We start from the raw sequence: 17,084 nt of genomic DNA, 5'->3' as shown, positions 1-17,084 counted from the left end.
GGGTGGGGCCGGGGCCATGCGCCTCCCGGGGACAGACGCGGGGCGATGGGCCCCCCTGGGACAGATGCGGGGCAGGAGTGGGGCGACGGTCCCCCCGGGCACAGACACGGGTTGGGGGTGGGACGACGGGCCCCCCGGGAACAGACATGGGATGGGGGTCGGATGATGGGCCCCCCGGGGACAGACACAGGGTGGGGTCGGGGCTGGGGCTATGGGCCTCCCTGGGGACAGATGAGGGGTGGGGGCAGAGGTGGAGGTGGGGCGAAGGCCTCCCCAGGATAGCTGCGAGGTTTGGGGCCCTGCACCCGCCCCTGGCAGCTGCTGCTGACACAGTTCCCTGTTGCCTGGCAGAGCAAGCGGGTAGCGGGCAGGATCGTGCCCGCCATTGCCACCACGACGGCGGCAGTGGCCGGATTGGCATGCCTGGAGCTCTACAAGCTGGTGTGGGGTCACCGGGACCTCGGCTCCTACTGCAACAGTTTCCTGCAGCTTGCGGAGCCGCTGCTCGCCCGCTTCCGGCCCCTGTCGCCCCCAGCCACTTACAAGGTGAGACCCCATGCCTGGCCTTGCCAATGACCTCCGCCGCACCCGGGCAGGGGCTGAGTGGCAGGGAGGGGGGATAGGTCCTCCTCAAGGGCAGCAAAGTCAGTGGCTGGGGGGATGCCGGAACCTGGTGCCCGTGCCCTGGCAGTGAGGGCTGGCCCAGTGCAGCACTAGGAGCCACTGTGCTGCAGGGAGCAGGGTGGGGGTCTCTCCGGCAGTCAGGGCTGGCGCCTATGCCCCAGTGCAGCACAAGGGGTGCTGTGCTGCAGAGACCCATACAGAGTCTCCCCTGGCAGTCACGGCCTGATGCCCCAGCGTGGCCCTATGGGGACTGTGCCCTGGAGGTACAGTGTGGGAATGGCCCCAGCCTGTGGCCGTGGGGAGGTTGGCACAGGGAAGGTGCGCTGAGGGTCCTAGCTCACTGTTACACTCCCATCTCCTGTGTGCTGTTATCGGCTCTGGGGTGGCTGCCTGGCTGCACCGCGTTCCTCCCCAGCACGGGCTGCATCTCAATGGTGGTGGAGGGGAGCATAGCTCTGGGCAATGGGCTGCAGCTGTAGCTAGGGATCCCCCACTCTGGGTGGTGCTGGAGCAAGGGGAGCCACAGCTGGGGCATTGCAGGGGCGCCGTGCACATGAGTGAGCCTGGCCTATGCTGTGCCCTCTGCCTGGGCGCAGGGCCCAGCATGTGTGGGGGGCCTAGATGCTGTGCACACAGTGTGGGGAGCTGTCCAGCCCCTGACGCCTGGACCATGCTGGGAGCCGGCATCCCAGGGACCGGGGCTCTGCCAACAGCTGCCTGGGCATGGCCGAGCAGCTTTCAGCCAGCCCCTGTAGCCGCCCTTCTCTCTACCACGCGGAGCTACCCCTGACCTGCCCCTGGCCAGGCCTTGCTGCACGAGAGCGCTGTGGGGCAGCAGGGGGAGCAGGCAGAGCTGTAGGGCATCGGCAGGCGCAGGCAGAGCTGTGGGGCAGTGGGGGGCTCTGGGGCACCGGGAGGCACAGGCAGAGCTGTGGGAATTAGTTGGGGGCTGTAAGGCAGCAGGGAGCAGGCAGAGCTGTGGGGCATGGGGGTCTGTGGGGCAGCGGGGGGAGCAGGATGAGTGGTGGGGATCAGTTGGGGGGCTGTAGGGCAGTAGGGGGAAGGCAGAGCTGTGGGGCAGTGGGGAGGGGCTGTAGGGCAGAGGGGGGAGCAGGCAGAGCTGTGGGGGACTATGGGGAGGCTGTGGGGCAGTGGGGGGAGCAGGAAGAGCTGTGAGGCAGTGGGGGGCTATGGAGTAGTGGGGGGAGCAGGGAGAGCTGTGGGGCAGCGGGGGGCTGTAGGGCAGCGGGAGGGAGCAGGCAGAGCTTTGGGGATCAGTGGGGGGCTGTGGGGCAGTGGGGGGAGCAGCAAGGGCTGTGGGGCAGTGGGAGGCTGTGGGGCAGTGGGGGGACCAGGTGGATCTGTGGGGCAGCAGTCTGAGCTGTGCAGCAGCGGGAGGCTCTGGGGCAGAGGGGGGAGCAGGCAGAGCTGTGGGGCAGCAGTGGGAGCAGGTGCAGCTGTGGGGCAGCGGGGCCTGTAGGGCAGCAGAGGGAGCAGGCAGAGCTGTGGGACAGTGGGGGGCTGTACAGCGGATGGTGGAGCAGGCAGAACTGTGGGGCAGTGGGGGGCAGTAGGGCAGAGGGAGGAGCAGGCAGACCTGTGGGGCAGCAGGGGCTGTAGGGCAGAGGGGGGAGCAGGCAGAGTTGTGGGGTAGCAGGGGCTGTAGTGCAGAGGTGGGACAGGCAGAATTGTGAGGATCAGTGGGGGGCTGTAGGGCAGTGCAGGGAGCATCAGATATGTGGGGCAGCGGGGTCTATAGGGAAGCAGTGGGAGCAGGCAGAGATATGGGGCAGTGGGGGGGGGCTGTAGAGCAGACGGAGGAGCAGGCTGAACTTTGGGGATCAGTGGGGGGCTGTATGGCAGCGGGGAACAGGCTGATCAGTGCGGCAGCGGGGTTTTGTAGGGCAGAGGGGGGAGCATCAGAGCTCTGTGGCAATGAGGGGCTGTGGGTAGCGGGGCAGCAGGCAGAGCTGTTGGGCAGCGGGGTTCTGTAGGGCAGAGGGGGGAGCAGGCAGAGCTCTGTGGCAATGAAGGGCTGTGGGGTAGCGGTGGGAGCAGGCAGAGCTGTGGAGATCAGTGTGGGGCTGTAAGGCAGAGGGGGGAGCAGGCAGAGCTGTGGGGCAGCGGTGGGCTGTAAGGCAGAGGGGGGGAGCAGGCTGAGGTTTGGGGATCAGCAGGGGGCTGTGGAGCAGCGTGGGGAGGAGACAGAGCTGTGGGGATCAGTCGAGGGCTGTAGGGCAGCGAGGGGAGCAGGTAGAGCTGTGGGGATCAGTGGGGGGCTGTAGGGCAGTGGGGGGAGCATCAGATATGTGGGGCAGCGGGTCTATAGGGAAGCAGTGGGAGCAGGCAGAGATATGTGGCAGAGGGGGAAGCAGGCAGAGCTGTTGGGGGCTGTGAGGAAGTGGGGGGAGCAGGCAGAGCTGTGGAGATCAGCGGGGGGCTGTGTGGGGAGCAGGCAGAGCTGTGTGGCAGCGAGGGGCTGTAGGGCAGGGAGAGGAGCAGGAGGAACTGTGGGGATCAGTGGAAGGGCTGTGGGGCAGTTGGGGGAGCAGGCAGGGCTGTGGGGATCAGTGGAGGGGCTGTGGGGCAGTGCGGGGAGCAGGCAGAGCTGTGGAGCAGTGGGGGCTATAGGGCATTGGGTGGAGCAGGCAGAGCAGTGGGGGGCTGTGGGGAAGTGTGGGGAGCAAGCAGAGCTCTGGGTCAGTGGGGGCCTCTGAGGCAGTGGGGGAAGCAAGCAGAGCTGTGGGACAGCGAGGGGTTGTAGGGCGGGGGGCAGGAAGAGCTGAGGGGATCAGTGTAGGACAGTGGGGGGAGCAAGCAGAGCTGTAGGGCAGTGGGAGGCTGTAGGGCAGCGGGGGGAGCAGGTGGAGCTGTGGGGCAGCGGGTGAAGCAGACAGAGCTGTGGGGAGCAATGTGGGGCTGTAGGGCAGCGGGGGAGCAGGCAGAGCTGTTGGACAGTGGGGGGCTGTAGGGCAGAGAAGGGAGCAGGCTGAGGTTTGGGGATCAGCGAGGGGCTGTGGGGCAGCAGGGTAGCAGGGGCTGTAGGGCAGAGGGTGGAGCAAGCAGAGCTGTGGGGGGCTGTAAGGCAGCGGGGGGAGCAGGCAGAGCTGTGGGGTAGCAGAGGCTGTGGGGTAGTGGGGGGAGCAGGTGGAGCTGTGGGGGGCTCCAAGGCAGAGCTGTGGGGATCTGCAGGGTACTGTGGGGCAGTTCTGGGAGTAGGCAGAGCTGTGGGGATGAGCCGAGGGCTGTAGGGTAGCGGGGGAACAGGCTGAACTCTGGGGATCAGTGGGGGGCTGTAGGGTAGTGGGGAGCCATGGGGCAGCGGGGGCCTGTGTGCAGAGCAAGGGCTGAGCACAGGGCCTGTTACTATGGGGTGGGGGGCAGGAGCCATCTGTCTGTGGGGCATGGTGGGGAGAGGCTGTCTGTGGAGCCAGGGGCCATCCCGTCCCAAGTTTGGGTGCTCAGCATGGAGCCCCTGGCCATCTCTAGCTCTCCCCCTCCAGCGTCACCCAGCATCTGCTCCCGTCCCTGCTGTGTGCCAATGCCTGGCTCCCCCCCCCCCCACCCCGGGCCTGGGACGGGCACCCTCCCAGCTCTTCTCCCCACCAGCCTGTGAGGGACTTCCCCCACATTCTTCTCCCCCATCTGGGACGGGCACCCCCGGCTCTGCTCCCCTCCGCAGGCCTGACACTCCGCTTGAGCAGCAGATGGGGAGCGGGGGAAGGGGGAGGCAGGGCCCTAAATTGGGACCATGTGTCGGGGGAGGAGGCAAGTTTCCTGCTGCACAGGAAGCGCTGACGGGAGCCAGGCTGCCTGTGGGGGCGGGGGAAGGGGAGCCAGGCTGGCTGGGGCGGCGGGGAAGAGGAGGCGCCAAACATTTGTCTCTCAGTGTATTTCCACTAACTCAGCCAGGTCAGCTACCGGCCTGCACTTGCCTTCCCGCAGCCCTCCCCCCACCCCGGTAGTGCACCCCCCCCCCAGGAGCAGGGCACTCCACAGCCTGGCCAGGACCCCAGCAGCAGCAACACCGCAGCTCCTGGGCCTGGGGTGCAATGGGGTTGGGGGCTGGTCCCAGCGTGGGTAAGGAGAGCACCCCCTACAGGGGCAAGGGGGCCGGCCCTGTGGGCCAGGGAGAACCCCCTGCTCCACACCCTGCTGCACAGCCCCTCGTCTATGCTGGCCCAACCCCTGACAACCAGGGAAGAGCGCCCCCTGCTGAGTGGTCCAAGCTGCAGCCCAAGGGGGTCCGGAGCCCCACTTAAGGCCTGGGCGCCTTGGGGGAGCCCTTCCCTGGCTGGGAGACCAGTGGGGCCATGGCTCCAGCACACAGCGGCTGGCAGGAGAGCAGGCCAAGGGCGGCAGGGGCAGAGGCTGGCTTCTGCCTGGCTGCCCTGAGCATGCTGAGCTCTGGCTCAATGTGCGGAGAAGCGGAGACGTCCGGGTCAGCGCCCTGCTGCCCTTGGGGGCAGGAAGGGGGCGCAGGCTGGCAAGAGTGGAACAGTTTCCTGCCAGCCAGGAGCGGCGCCAGGGTTTTTGCCGCCCTAGGCAGCAGCGCTTCTCTGAGCATTCAGCGGGCCTGGGGTCTTTGGCGGCGGGGGTCCTTCCACTCCGTGTCTTCGGGGCACTTCGGCGGCCGGTCCCGGAGTGAGTGAAGGACCCGCCTCCGAATCTCCGCCAAAAACTCGGAGCGGAAGGACCCCCCCGCCGCTGAATTTCTGCCGAGGGCGGCAAAATGCCGCCCCCCAAATCCTGCCGCCCTAGGCGACCGCCTAGGGTCGCCTACTGGAAGCGCCGGCCCTGCTGCCAGCCCCCGTGGGAGCGTCAGCCCCTTGCCCAGATGGGACCTGAGGTGCTGGGAGCGGACGAGCTGCGCCAGGTTCACCCAGCGGGGCATCAGGCAGGACTTGAACCCGGGAATCCAGGGGCACAGCTGGCATCTCCCAGGCTGGGCTGAGGGGATGTGGGGCAGTGCCCACATAGGTCCCCCAGCTCCGTGTGGGGGCCAGAGGAGGAGCTGTGCCATGGCAGGCACAGGGTTAACTCCGCCAGGCTCTCAGGCTGCAGGTGGCGAAGGGGATGGGGTGGGGGGAGGGGCCAGGTGCTAATGCCTTGTCCCACTCGGGTGAGAAGGGGTGGAGTCCTGCTCAGCACTTGGCAAGAGCAAATGGCCAGGGCCAGCTGCAGCAAATGGCCAGGCTGTTCCGCTCCCAGCACACCCACCCCAGCCCCAGCTGCCCAGCCAGGGGCCATGCTCAGCTCTGCCAGGCTTGCTGCAGGGGCTTTCTCAGGTCCTGCAGCCTCTGCGCCTCAGTTTCCTTACCATGAGCTCACTGCCTGAAGGGCGGCAGAGTGGCCAGGAGCAGGGAGCTGGGACTTGGCACAGTGGGGGCTCTGCTGGAAGGCAGAGCAGAGAGCCCAGCAGGGGAGGGGCAGGGGGCTGGCTTGCCCTGGGGCTGGCACTGAGTATCGTGGGCACTAGGCCTGTGAGTGAAGCTGTGAGGCTGGGGGAAGTGCTGTGGACTGACCAGTTGTGATGCAGGAGGTGGCTGGGGCGACTGTGCTGCCCCCTAGATCTCTGCAGCCTGGGGTGGAGCCAGCTGGAGCGATGCTGGCCCTGGGTTGGGGGGATGAGCCATGCCAGGGCCGAGCCAGTAAGAACTCCTGCCCCCGAACCCCAGGCACTCCAGTCATCTCCCCTTTGACGGCCTCGTGTGCCCTGTGTGCTCTCCCCACATCCGGGCTGCCCAGAAAGGCCTGGCTTGTTGGCAGTTGAAGCCGCCCCCAGCCCCAGCTGGCTGGGTCCTGTGCAGGGCAGAGACCCGCAGGGCTTGGCAGAAGAAGTGACTGATTGTGTGTGTGCGGGGGGAGCACTGCCTCAATGGGGCTTTGTGCAGGGCTGCCCCGCCCGGCCTCTCCAGAGCTCAGCAGCCCAGACCCCCCTGGCACTGGCAGCACTGGAGGCACAGACAGCAGCGGGGGCCATGCCAGTCCCTCACCAAGGCAATGCTCACAGGGGAGCAATATGCCTGGGCACAGCCCACAGGGGAGGGGGGTTGTCCCCTGTCCCAGCCTGGCCAGCCAGGGGCTCCAGCTCCCCGTGGGGCGAGCAGAGCTTGTGCCCAAGTCTGCTTGGGGCTGTGTCCTGCCTCCACCTCCAGTGTCCCCCCCCCAGGCCGTATGTCCTGCCCTGACCTCTGCATCCTGCCCATCCCAATGTGAGGGGATGGGGGGGGGGGCTGGGCATGGCCCCCATGCCCTAACACTGCTGTGCCCAGATGCAGGGTCCTGTTTGCACTCACCCTCACCAGCCAGCGGCCAGGACTTGGACAGGCATCGAGGAAGTGGGCTGAGTGCTGGATTGGCCAGGGAGGCTCTGGGCCCCACTGTCAGGATGTGGATTTTCTAATTCACATTCTGGAGTGATTTTGATTATTCTGAAAAGGAGGGAATTGCAAAAGGGACCAGCCAGGCAAACCGCCCCCCTGACTTGGCTGGTGCCCCTCACTCCTGACCCACAGACCCTGCTAGCCCAGCCCCGAGCTCCTGCCAGCTCTGGTGATGCCCCTCACGACCCGCAGCCCTGTATTAATGGGCAGCGCAGGGAGAGATCCGTGTGCCATTGTTGAGGGGCAGTCCCAGTGTACATGGCCATGCACAGAGCTGGTGCTCGGGGGGGGGGGGAACAGATGGGGAGACCCAGCTCCCTGGCCCTGTGGTCGCTACAGAGGGGTGGGGGGAGGGGTGTGCTGCCACATGCTGACATCAGCCTGCCCTTGTGTCCCCACCAGTATGGCCAGGAGATGTGGAGCTGCTGGCATCGGGTTGAGGTGCCCGGGATCGGCGCCCACAGGGAGGAGCTGAGCCTGCAGGAGCTCCTGGACCAGCTGCAGGTGACCCTCCCCCCCAACTCCCCACCAGAGCCTGGGCTGTGGGAACAGGCCTGTGCCCCCCCATCCTGCTGACCCCCCCCCTTTCCCTCTGGGACCTGAGCCCTGTCCCCACTGCCTAGAGGCAGTGGCTGGGCCTTGGGCAGTCTGCCCCCACCCCAGGCAGGCACTCACCTCCCCCGCAGCTCTCACCCACCCCCTACCCAGGTCTCTCTGGGGTGCCCACTGCCAGACATGGCTGCTTGGGAAGGTCTTGGCTGGCCCACTTTCTCCAGACAGCCCCCTGCATGCTGGCCTAGTCCAGGCACATCCAGTCTGGGACTTGTGCTGGGCGGAGCCACTGATGCTACCCAATGGCTGGAGAAACAGCCTCGTCTGGGGCTTGGGAGAGACCCGGGGATGTGGGGGAGACCCCCCACTTACACCTTTTTTCCTATTTCACAAAAGCCAATGGGAAGCGAGTGCCCAGTGCTGGGCCTGGCACTGACCTGCCCAATCCCTGTCGCCCCTCCTGCCTTACAGGGGGTGCACGGCCTGCCAGTGCGCACAGTGCTGTGTGGGGTGACCATTCTCTATGCCAGCTTCTGGGCCAAGCAGAAACGCGAGGCACAGCTCGCCCGCAGGTAGGCGTTGTCTTGGGCCTCTGGGCTGGCAGCCGGCTCTCCTCTGGCCCTGGGCTGGCTGCCCTCCCTCTGCAGGGGGCTGATTGGTCTGCAGCAGGGGGCATCACCCCATGAGCCCCCATCCCGAGTGAGGTCCTGGGGACCAGCACCAGCTCCCCCCCCCCGCTACCAGCTCCTGCGTAACCCACTGCCCTTCCCCCGCCAGTTGCCAGGACTCCAGCTCCCCCCTGCCCCTCCCCCTCTCCAGGGCTCCAGTTCTCCCCCCTGCTGCCCCTCCCCCCCGCTCACCAGGACTCCAGCTCCCCCCCTTCTCTGACAGCTGCATCACTGGCTCCCAGCCAGTCTGACCACTGGGTAAACATCCTGCTTCCTGCATCGGGACCCCCGCCCGGCCCCTTGCTGGCTGCGCTCATCAGGAAGGCCCCGAGGGCCAGGTGGCATTGCCCTCAGGCCTGGCCATGGGAGCTCCTCCAGCCAAAGACCCCTGCCAGCACCCCTGGGCTCGGCGAGGAGCAGGACTGGGACCAGGGTCAGCATGGGGGGGGGGGGGGCGCTAGGGGAGCCTGGCGAGGGGCAGGGACTGACCCCCGCAGGGCTGGCATGGAGAGTCACTCAGAGCTTGGGGTGTTGCCCCAGGCAGGCCGGCTGGACGCCCACAGAGAGGGGCTCTTCAAACCTGGCTTCGGGTGCTTGGAACCCAGCCCCCTCCCCAGCCAGGGCTGTGCCCACTGGCACTGCCAAGTCTCCACTGATGCAGGGTCGCCAGGGGTTTGACTGGCACAGCCTCTGGGCACATACACTGGGCCTGGCTCCTACTGGATGTCCCGTGGCTTATTTACCCTTCCCCTTCCCTAGACTGACGCAGCTGGTGGGCAGCCCCCCTGGAGCAGCCTGGCCGCCCCCCCGGATCTTGGTGCTGGACCTGGTCTGCGAGGACGAACAGGACGACGACGTCTTACCGCCCGTGCATGTTCGGCTGCCCTGTGGCTGAGCGAAGCCTGCTGCTGGGCGCCTCCCTGGGCACAGACAGGCAGCGGGGGCTTGGCTGTACGCTACAGGGCCCCTGAGATGCTCAGCAGGACGCTGGCCCCCTTCTCACCAGCCTGGCAGTGGAGAGCCCAGGATGTAGATGGGCGCACTAGGAGCGAGGCCTGCCCCCGCCCCCCCTACAGCTAATAAACCCCTGCCCCGTCAGTAGGAGCCAGAGGACTGCTCATTCTGGGGGGGTTGGGCAGTGCCTCCATCCGTTAACTCACCTGCTGCAATTCTCCTGCTGAAATGGGGAGGGGCATAACAGGTTCAATAGCCCCACTCCCCGGGCAGCTTCTGGGACAGCGAGGGGCCTGGCTGGAGGTGTTTTGTGGACCCCCTAGTCCCAGGACAGTCTGGCACCAGCGCCAACTCTGTGCCACAGATCAGGGCCCAGCCTGGTGCCGCCTCAACCATGGGAGCTGGGCATGGCAGCCTCAGATGAGCAGGGGCAGGACAGCTTGGCACCCCCCACCGGCGGCTCCCTGGCAGCTGGCGAGGGAAAAGGGGGAAATCAGCATTTCAATGGGTGTGCCCTGTGCGTGCAGCATGATTGTGCAGCATGCAGTGCATGCATGTGCACTGTGGGGGAGTGCGTGTGCGTGCATTGATCATTCTGTGTGTGTGGGTGCGTGCACTGCGTGTGCACCATCTGGGTGAGCCAGGCTCCCTCCCCTGCCCCAGTGCAGGCTGCAGCCACCCAGGTGAAGCTGGCACAAAGCCCCTGGTGAGGACAAGAGCACGCTGGGCCAGTGACGGGCTCTGGCCGTGCCCGGCGCTGCCCCCTCTCCCCCAAGCGTGGGCTCCGGCTGCGCGTTCCATACAAAAGCTGTTTGTTTATTTACATAGCTGGGTACAAATGCAGAGCTGGGACAGGAATGTGCCGGGGGTGGGACTAAATGTAGCCAATAATGTCGTTGCAGATGATTGGCTGCCGGCTGCGGCTGTTCAGGAGGGCAGCGAAGCGGGTGCAGTCCGTGGTGAGCTTGGCAATGTCGCCGTGTGACTGGTGGAAGAGGGGTCCCTGCGCCCGCCCACCGAGGCCCCCCGGGCCGGAGAGGTGCTTGGGGCCAGGCTGGGGGGCGGTGGGGCCCCTGGGGCGCGCCAGGCTGGCCAGCTTGCGCCGCACGTTGCCCGAGAGGCTGAGTAAGAAGCTGTGGGGCTTGGCCAGCCGGCGGGGCAAGACATTCTCCTCAGGCAGGTCCATCCAGTTCTCCACCAGGTCGGCAAAGCAGTTATCACCCAGCACGAGCGGCTGCCGGTTGCGGCTCTGTGAGAGCAGTGCCACAGTCCAGTCCTGTGTGTCCGCCGGCTCCAGCACCCGCCACTGCTCCAGGCAGGCATCTGAGGTGGACTTGGGCCGGACCCGCCAGCCAGGGGCCTGGCTAGGGCTGCTGCGGAGGAAGCCCCCCGTGGAGAGCCTGTGTGCCCGCTGGCAGGAGGGCGGGGGGTTCCTGCGCAGCACTGGCCCCTCCTCCTCCCGCCACGTGCCCCCCGACACCTCCGAGTAGCCCGAGTCGAACTCCAGGCTCCTCTCGCTAGCGGGTGGCGCGCACTCCTCCTCCTCCGCCAGCTCCAGGCAGCAGGCAGAGTCTGCCTCTGAGATGGCCGATGCCCGGTTCTCCGCAGGCTGCTCCCAGCAGGGCCCGGGGGGAGCTGGCGCCGGCTTGGGGGGGCCCAGCCGTGGAGCTGGGCCTGGCACCCGCTTCAGCTCATGCAGAGTCCGCATCATGCCTTGCATCTGGTCCCGCAGCGTGTCCCCCGCCGCCCGCAGGCACAGCTGTGGGGAGAGGAACATGGTGACGTCATCGCTGCCCTGCTGGACTGGCCCCCCGGGCAGCATGGCTGGCCCATCCCCCGTCCCCCTAACAGCCCCATCTCCCACCTCCATCAGCCCCATCACCGTCCCAACAGCCCTGTCTGCCCAACAGCCCTACCCCCATCACCCCTCTCAACACCTCCAACAGTCCCATCCCCCCAACAGCCCTTTCACCCATCATCCGTCCTGACACCTTCAACAACCCCATCTCCCCAGCAGCCTTGTCTCCCGTCACCTGTCCTGACACCTCCAACAACCCAGTCCCCCACCTCCATCAGCCCTGTCACCACCCCAACAGCCCCGTCCCCCACTTCCATCAGTCCTGTCACAGTCCCAACAGTCCCATCTCCCTCACAGCCCCATCACCCGTCCCAACACCTCCAACAGCCCCGTCCCCCACCTCCATCAGCCCCATCAATGTCCCAACAGCCCCCTCCCCCATCTCCCTCAACCCCGTCCCAACAGCCCTGTCACCCATCACCCGTCCCAACACCTCCAACAGCCCCATCCGCCACCACCATCAGCCCTGTCCCCATCTCAAGAGCCCTGTCCTCCCAACAGCTCTATTCCCCATCACCCATCCCGACAGCTCCACCAGCCCCATCCCCCACCTCCATCAGCCCCATCACCCATCCCAACACCTCCAACTGCCCCGTCTCCCAACTCCAACAGCCCCGTCCCCCTCACAAGAGCCCCATCCCCCCCACAGCCATCCCGACACCTCCATCAGCCCCATCCCCCTAACAGCTCCATTCCTCATCTCCAACAGCCCTGTCCTCCCAACAGCCCTGCCACCCATCACCCGTCCTGACACCTCCAACAGCCCCATCCCCCACCTCCATCAGCCCCGTCCCCGCACCAACTGCCCCGTCCCCCACCTCCATCATCCCCATCAATGTCCCAACAGCCCTGTCACCCATCACCCGTCCCAACACCTCCCAACAGCCCTGTCCCCCGTCCCAACAGCCCCATCCCCCACCTCCATCAGCCCTGTCCCAACACCTCCAACTGTCCCGTCCTCTGCCTCCAACAACCCCATCACCCGGCCCGACACCTCCAGCAGCCACGTCCCCTATCACTTGTCCCAACACCTCCAACAGCCCCGTCCCCTGCCTCCATCAGCTCCATCACCATCCCAACACCTCCAACAGCCCTGTCCCCTCAAAAAGCCCCATCACCATCCCCTGCCTCCAACAGCCCCGTCACTGTCTCCCCCATCCCAACACCTGTCACCCTGTCCGCAGTCCTGGTCCTCTCCAATGCTCTCCCAGCACCGGCCCAATGGCAACAAGGCCCCCAGGAGCCAGGATGGGATGGACATTCAGGGTTTATCGGCCGGGGCCCAGCCCCACGGGCCAGGTTGTTCCATGGCAGCGACCCTGTCCCCAGTGACCGGCTACGGGACACAAGAGTGCCCACCCCATCCACCACCTGCCACCCCACATACCCCCTGCTCTGTCCCCACGCCCCCCATCCACCTCCCTGCCCCGTCCTCATGCCCCCATACCCCACACCCCCATCCACCCCTGTCCTGTCCCCTTCCCCCATTCACCTCCCGCCCTATCCCCTCGTCCCCCATGCCCCCATCCACCCCATGCCCTGTCCTCACACTCCCCATCCACCCTCTGCCCCATCCATCCCTCGCCCCATCCCCATGCCCCCATCCACCCTCTGCCCCCCATCCATCCCCGCTCCATCCCCACACACCCCATACCCCCTGCCACCCCCACTCCCCAGCCACACGCCCCTATACACCCCCTGCCACCCCACCTCCCCATCCACCCCCCTTACTGTCCCCACACACCCCATATGCAACCACAACCTCATATACACCATGCCCCACATCCCCTTCCTCTATACACCCTCTCCATGTCCTTCCCCCATACACCCTCTGCCCTTTCTCCACACCTCCCATAAACACCCCACCACCACCTATACACCCTGCCCCCCCCCCCCCCCCCCCCCCCCCCCCCCCCCCCCCCCACCCCCCCCCCCCCCCCAAACCCCTCCCCCCCCCCCCCCGTGCTCACCAAGCACTGGCTGCAAGGAGTCCCCCTCTGATCCCCATGTCACTCAGCCCCCAGGGGAGCCCCCAGACAACTCACCAGGCTCTGGGCTCCCGGGCAGTGAGCCCAGCTGGGCCCAGGGCCCCCAAAGCTGGAGCTGAGTCCCTGTCCCCTCTCTGGGTGGTCACAGGAGCTGCCCTGGGAGATGCCGGGGTCCGGCTGGGTTGGGCTGGGCATTCGAGCAGTGGTCTCTGTGGTTGCAGCAGTGTCTGCCCGGGTTGGGTGTGGAGCTGCAAGGGGGAGCCGCACACGCAGGGCCCCGCTGCCTGGACGTGCACTCAGCCCCAGGGCACCACTTTCCTGCTGCTCCTGCACCAAGTGGGCCCATCCCTGCCGCATGCTGCAGCATGTCGGGGTGAGCAAGCAGCTGTCCCACCGCGTCGGCAGCTGCAGCTCCAGCCCCAGCCCCAGCCCAGCCCAGCCGCTGGGACATGACAAATAGAGACGGCAGCTGGAGTTACACAAGCTGGGCCTGGCCAGAGACGCTGGGTGCCCAGGAGAGCCCAGCGCTGGGGGACAGAGGGAAGGGGCAGCACATGGGCCTGGCCTGGAGCGGTGTGGAGGGACCCTGGCTCCCACCAACCCCTGGGAATTCCTTGGGGCTGGCATGTACCACTGGCGAAGGGCCATGAGCCAGGGCCTGGAGCAGCCATGGGCCACACTCCACCGGGACGCGCCAGCAGCGCGGGACGATGTGTGCTCTGGGGGCCATCGGAGCTGTCCCACACAGCCAGTACAGGCATCGGGCCCAGGGAGGAGGGAGCTGAACTGCTCACCAGGGCCAGGCACACATGGGGCACCAGCCACGCCAACAGGCACCCTCCGATGGGACCTGCTAAGGTCCCCTTGTCAGTACCAACCCCTGCAGTCACACCCAGATGGCTGGGCAAACATCGGGGCTGGGGTTGCCTCACGGACACACACGAGTGTGCCAGAGCTGGGAATTGAACCCACGAGTCTGGACTCCCTGGCCTGGCTCTAACCACTAGCCCCCACTCCCGCCCACAGCAGGGAAGCAAACCCTGGAGTCCTGACTCCCAGCCCCGCCAGGTACACAGAGCAGCGCGCTGTGTGGTAGGTGGCCAGCAGGGACATGCCGCGGCTGGAGTGCCAGGAGCCTTGCCAAGGGCAGGCCATGAGGCCATGGGAGCAGAAGCATTTGGGGCCTTAACAAGGCGAGCCCGGCCTGAGAGGCTCCCTAGTGCTCCAGCTCTGTGCTTTGGGGTGGGGCTCCTCCTGCTTCCAGCCACCCCCACATCCCACCGTGCCTGCCAGCCACCACGCCTCCCCCTCCGCGCCCTGACTGAGGGCATTGCTGCACTTCCCGCAGGGAAACACTGGCAATTCCAGGACTTTGCAGTTCAGCCCCTCTGCCTGTTGCAGCCCCGAGCCCTGGAAACCTCCTGCACTACTGCACCACGAGGGGCTGCTTGCCCAGTCGCCCCGTGGCTCCACCCTCGTGTCCCTGACCGTGAGCGATGGCACCACAGCTCGGGCTCAGTCCCTTTGTCCTAGAAATGAGTTGGTGACTCCCACTTGCTGGCTGAGGGCAGCTGGGCTGCAAGGCATGGGGTGTGCAGACTGCCCTGGGTCCTGGGGGGCTGGATGGACCCAAGGCATGTTCAGCTTCACGGTCCCTGCAGGCAGTGCCGGGCCCTTTCTCATTTGCTCCCGGCTCTTCTGGGCCACACCAGCCGAGGTCCTGGCCAAAGGCAGCCCTGCAGGGGGTAGCTTGGGCAGCTGGTCCCGGCAGCCTGGCATCCAACATGCCATGGAAACCGTCTATCGTTTGGCTCCGCCAAAGCTCCAACCTGAACTGGGGCCAGGTTTGCCCAGAGCTACCGGAGGATTGAGGGCATCAGGGCCACATGCTCCCCAGGGGCCAGGGAAATTGCCCTACCAAGCGTGCAGACCCACATGGGCCCAGAGACAGCAGGGCTAGTGCCAGGGGCCCACTCCCATAGCAGAGGCCATGCCCAGGGATCCAGAACAGCCACAGGATCCGCCCGTTCAGCCCTAGCCCCAGCCCAGGGACACGGCAGACCCTACAGGAAGGAGACATGGGACCAAGTGACAGGGCCCAACAGCACCTCTGCCACTGCCAGTCACGGTTGAACCGGGGCCAGCTTGGGCGGATTGGCCCCCCCAGCTCTGACATCACTATCCCCTCGGGTGGATTGGCTCGCCCAGCTCTGATGTCACTATCCCCTTGGGCAGATTGGCTCCCCCAGCTCTGACGTCACTATCCTGTCACCCAGCAACCAGTTGTTCAGCAGTCGGCACTTACTTGACATCAGATGTAAAACAACAAAAATGGCTTCCTGTGTCAGCCACCTGCGAGAGGAGGAATCCTGCTGCTCCTCCCCTGCCCGCAGGGACCACCCAACCCCGGACACAAAGCACACGCGCCTGCTGCCCCATGCGGGTAAAAGTGCATGTGGGTGCCCGGAGATGTGTGTGTGCGCGCACAGCCCTGCCCAGGGACCCTGCCCTGCGCCAGCACAGCCCACCCACCCGGGGGCCAAAAACCAGATTTTCAGAGGTGCCCAGGGACTTGGGGAGCCCTGAGACCAGCAGCGGGCAGTGCCCAGGTAACACAGGATCAGGCCCCTGAGGCCAGCAGAGGAGAGGGGGGGCCTGTGCCTGGGTCACACAGGGGATCAGGCCCCTGAGGCTGGCTGGGGGGGGGGGGGAGGGAGGAAATCAGGCCCCTGTGGCTTCTCACGTCAGTCCCCAAGTCCCTGGTCACGTTTTGTAATTATGGCTGGAGATTCCTCCAGCCGCCAGTAACTGCAAGCGGGTCACACTCTGCCCCCCGCCAATGCCCCCAGCCCCCCACCTCATGGCAGGGCAGCCCAGCGCCCACCTGCCTGGGGGCAGCCAGCCCCTCCCCCACCCCATGCAGAGAGGGCAGGGTTGGAGCCGGGCTGAGTCCCCGGGCATGGAGCTCCCGCAGCCAGAGGAGCAGCAGGGGACCTGGGGGCAATCTGGGCCCTGCTAGGGTCCCGGGGGTCCCAGAGCCGGGCAGGCCCAATCGCAGGGGCTGGGGGTAGCTCTGGTCCAGCACAGCCGCTGGCCCGACACTGTGGCCTGACCCTGGTGACGCCCAGCCTGGGGCTGCCCGGCCCCCCGTGCAGCTCTGGGCACAGGAGCGGGCAGGGCTGGCATGTGCCCAGCGCGGGCAGGCGACCGAACCCAGCGGTGCCAGGCATGGTCCGGGCAGAGCTGAGCCCCAGTACTCCAGGCACGTCCCTGGCCTCTGCCCTGCATCCTCGGCGCCCTTCCCCGGGCTAGCCCCGCCGCTGCCAGGGGAAGCCAGGCTGCCCGGCCGGACCCGCTGCCCTCCCGGGCCCAGCGCGCCCCGAGTCTGGCCACTCACCACTTCTGCCCGGAGGCGGCCGAGGGAGGCGTCCAGCCGGGCGCGGCGCATGTCGGGGGGGCGGCTAGGCAGGCAGCCCTGGTGCGCACAGGAAGCCCAGGGCGCCCCGCCAGCCCGGCGCTCGGCGCTGGCTCGGAGCTGCGAGCTGGATCCCAGGCGCTCGCTGTCCCAGGCCCGGCCCCCGCCCCGGAGCAGCCAATGAGCCCCGGTCTCCCCCGACCGGAGGGCCGGGCCGGGCCAATGGGAGGCCGCAGTAACGTGACTCCTGGGGCGGCGGGGGCCTGAGCCCGCTAGGGGCATCGCCGGGACTGGCCAGGGCCAGACGGCGCGAGGGGCCCCGGTGGGGGGCCGGCCCCTCCAGCCCTGGGCAACCCAGGCACAACGGGCATGAACCCCCCCCAAGCCAGAGCACCATGGACACACCAGCCCCGGGCACTGCAGGCACCAGCCCCCCAGCCCTGGGCACCGTGGGCACCAGCCCCACCCAGCCCTGGGCACCGAAGGCACCAGCCCAGTTGCAGAGCGCTGGGGGGTGGGCGCGGGGGACAGGCAGTTGCAGAGTTTTGGGAGGGCTCTGGGTGAGTGGGGGCTTGGGGTGAGCATGGGGTATGTGGGGGGGGGAGCCTGGGGGAGGGGACAGGCATTTGCAGAGCTCTG

At 67.0% G+C, this 17,084-nt stretch overlaps 2 protein-coding genes across 7 annotated transcripts in view; one reads left to right on the top strand and one right to left on the bottom strand.

The window, feature by feature from the left end:
* The window catches only part of UBA7 (ubiquitin like modifier activating enzyme 7), a 58,075-nt gene extending 48,411 nt beyond the window's left edge, over positions 1-9,664 (top strand). For all 5 annotated transcript variants that reach the window (XM_026657042.2, XM_026657041.2, XM_026657039.2 and 2 more), the window contains 4 exons: positions 352-546; positions 7,413-7,514; positions 8,034-8,134; positions 8,990-9,664. In XM_026657042.2, coding sequence (XP_026512827.1) covers positions 352-546; positions 7,413-7,514; positions 8,034-8,134; positions 8,990-9,125 — 534 coding nt within the window. In that variant the 3' untranslated portion in view covers positions 9,126-9,664. The remainder of the gene's footprint in view (positions 1-351; positions 547-7,412; positions 7,515-8,033; positions 8,135-8,989) is intronic.
* Positions 9,665-9,793: 129 nt separating this feature from the next.
* Positions 9,794-16,485, bottom strand: INKA1 (inka box actin regulator 1). 2 transcript variants are annotated; one of them, XM_024193657.2, is made up of 2 exons: positions 16,428-16,485; positions 9,794-10,943 (listed from the first exon to the last, which is right to left on the bottom strand). In XM_024193657.2, exons 1-2 carry the CDS (start codon positions 16,476-16,478, stop codon positions 10,059-10,061), a joined length of 936 nt encoding a protein of 311 aa, XP_024049425.1. In that variant the 5' UTR covers positions 16,479-16,485; the 3' UTR covers positions 9,794-10,058. The 2 variants fall into 2 exon arrangements, with proteins under 2 accessions (XP_024049425.1, XP_029768514.1); XM_029912654.1 differs by lacking the exon at positions 16,428-16,485 and adding an exon at positions 13,088-13,382.
* Positions 16,486-17,084: the final 599 nt, after the last annotated feature.

Source organism: Terrapene carolina, unplaced genomic scaffold (genome assembly GCF_002925995.2).
Source record: "Terrapene carolina triunguis isolate 2854851 unplaced genomic scaffold, T_m_triunguis-2.0 Scaffold235, whole genome shotgun sequence".
Classification (NCBI taxonomy): Eukaryota; Metazoa; Chordata; order Testudines; family Emydidae; genus Terrapene; species Terrapene triunguis.
Note: the sequence above shows the minus strand (reverse complement) of the source record. Positions and strands in the feature narration are given on the sequence as shown.

What these genes read in the sequence shown, in the direction of transcription:
- INKA1 (XM_029912654.1), bottom strand. Translation starts at nt 13,225, where the DNA reads ATGCCCAGCCCAACCCAGCCGGACCCCGGCATCTCCCAGGGCAGCTCC. An exon ending in GCCCGGGAGCCCAGAGCCTG is followed by an intron (nt 10,944 to 13,087) that starts GTGAGTTGTCTG and finishes CTCTCCCCACAG; the next exon opens with CTGTGCCTGCGGGCGGCGGG.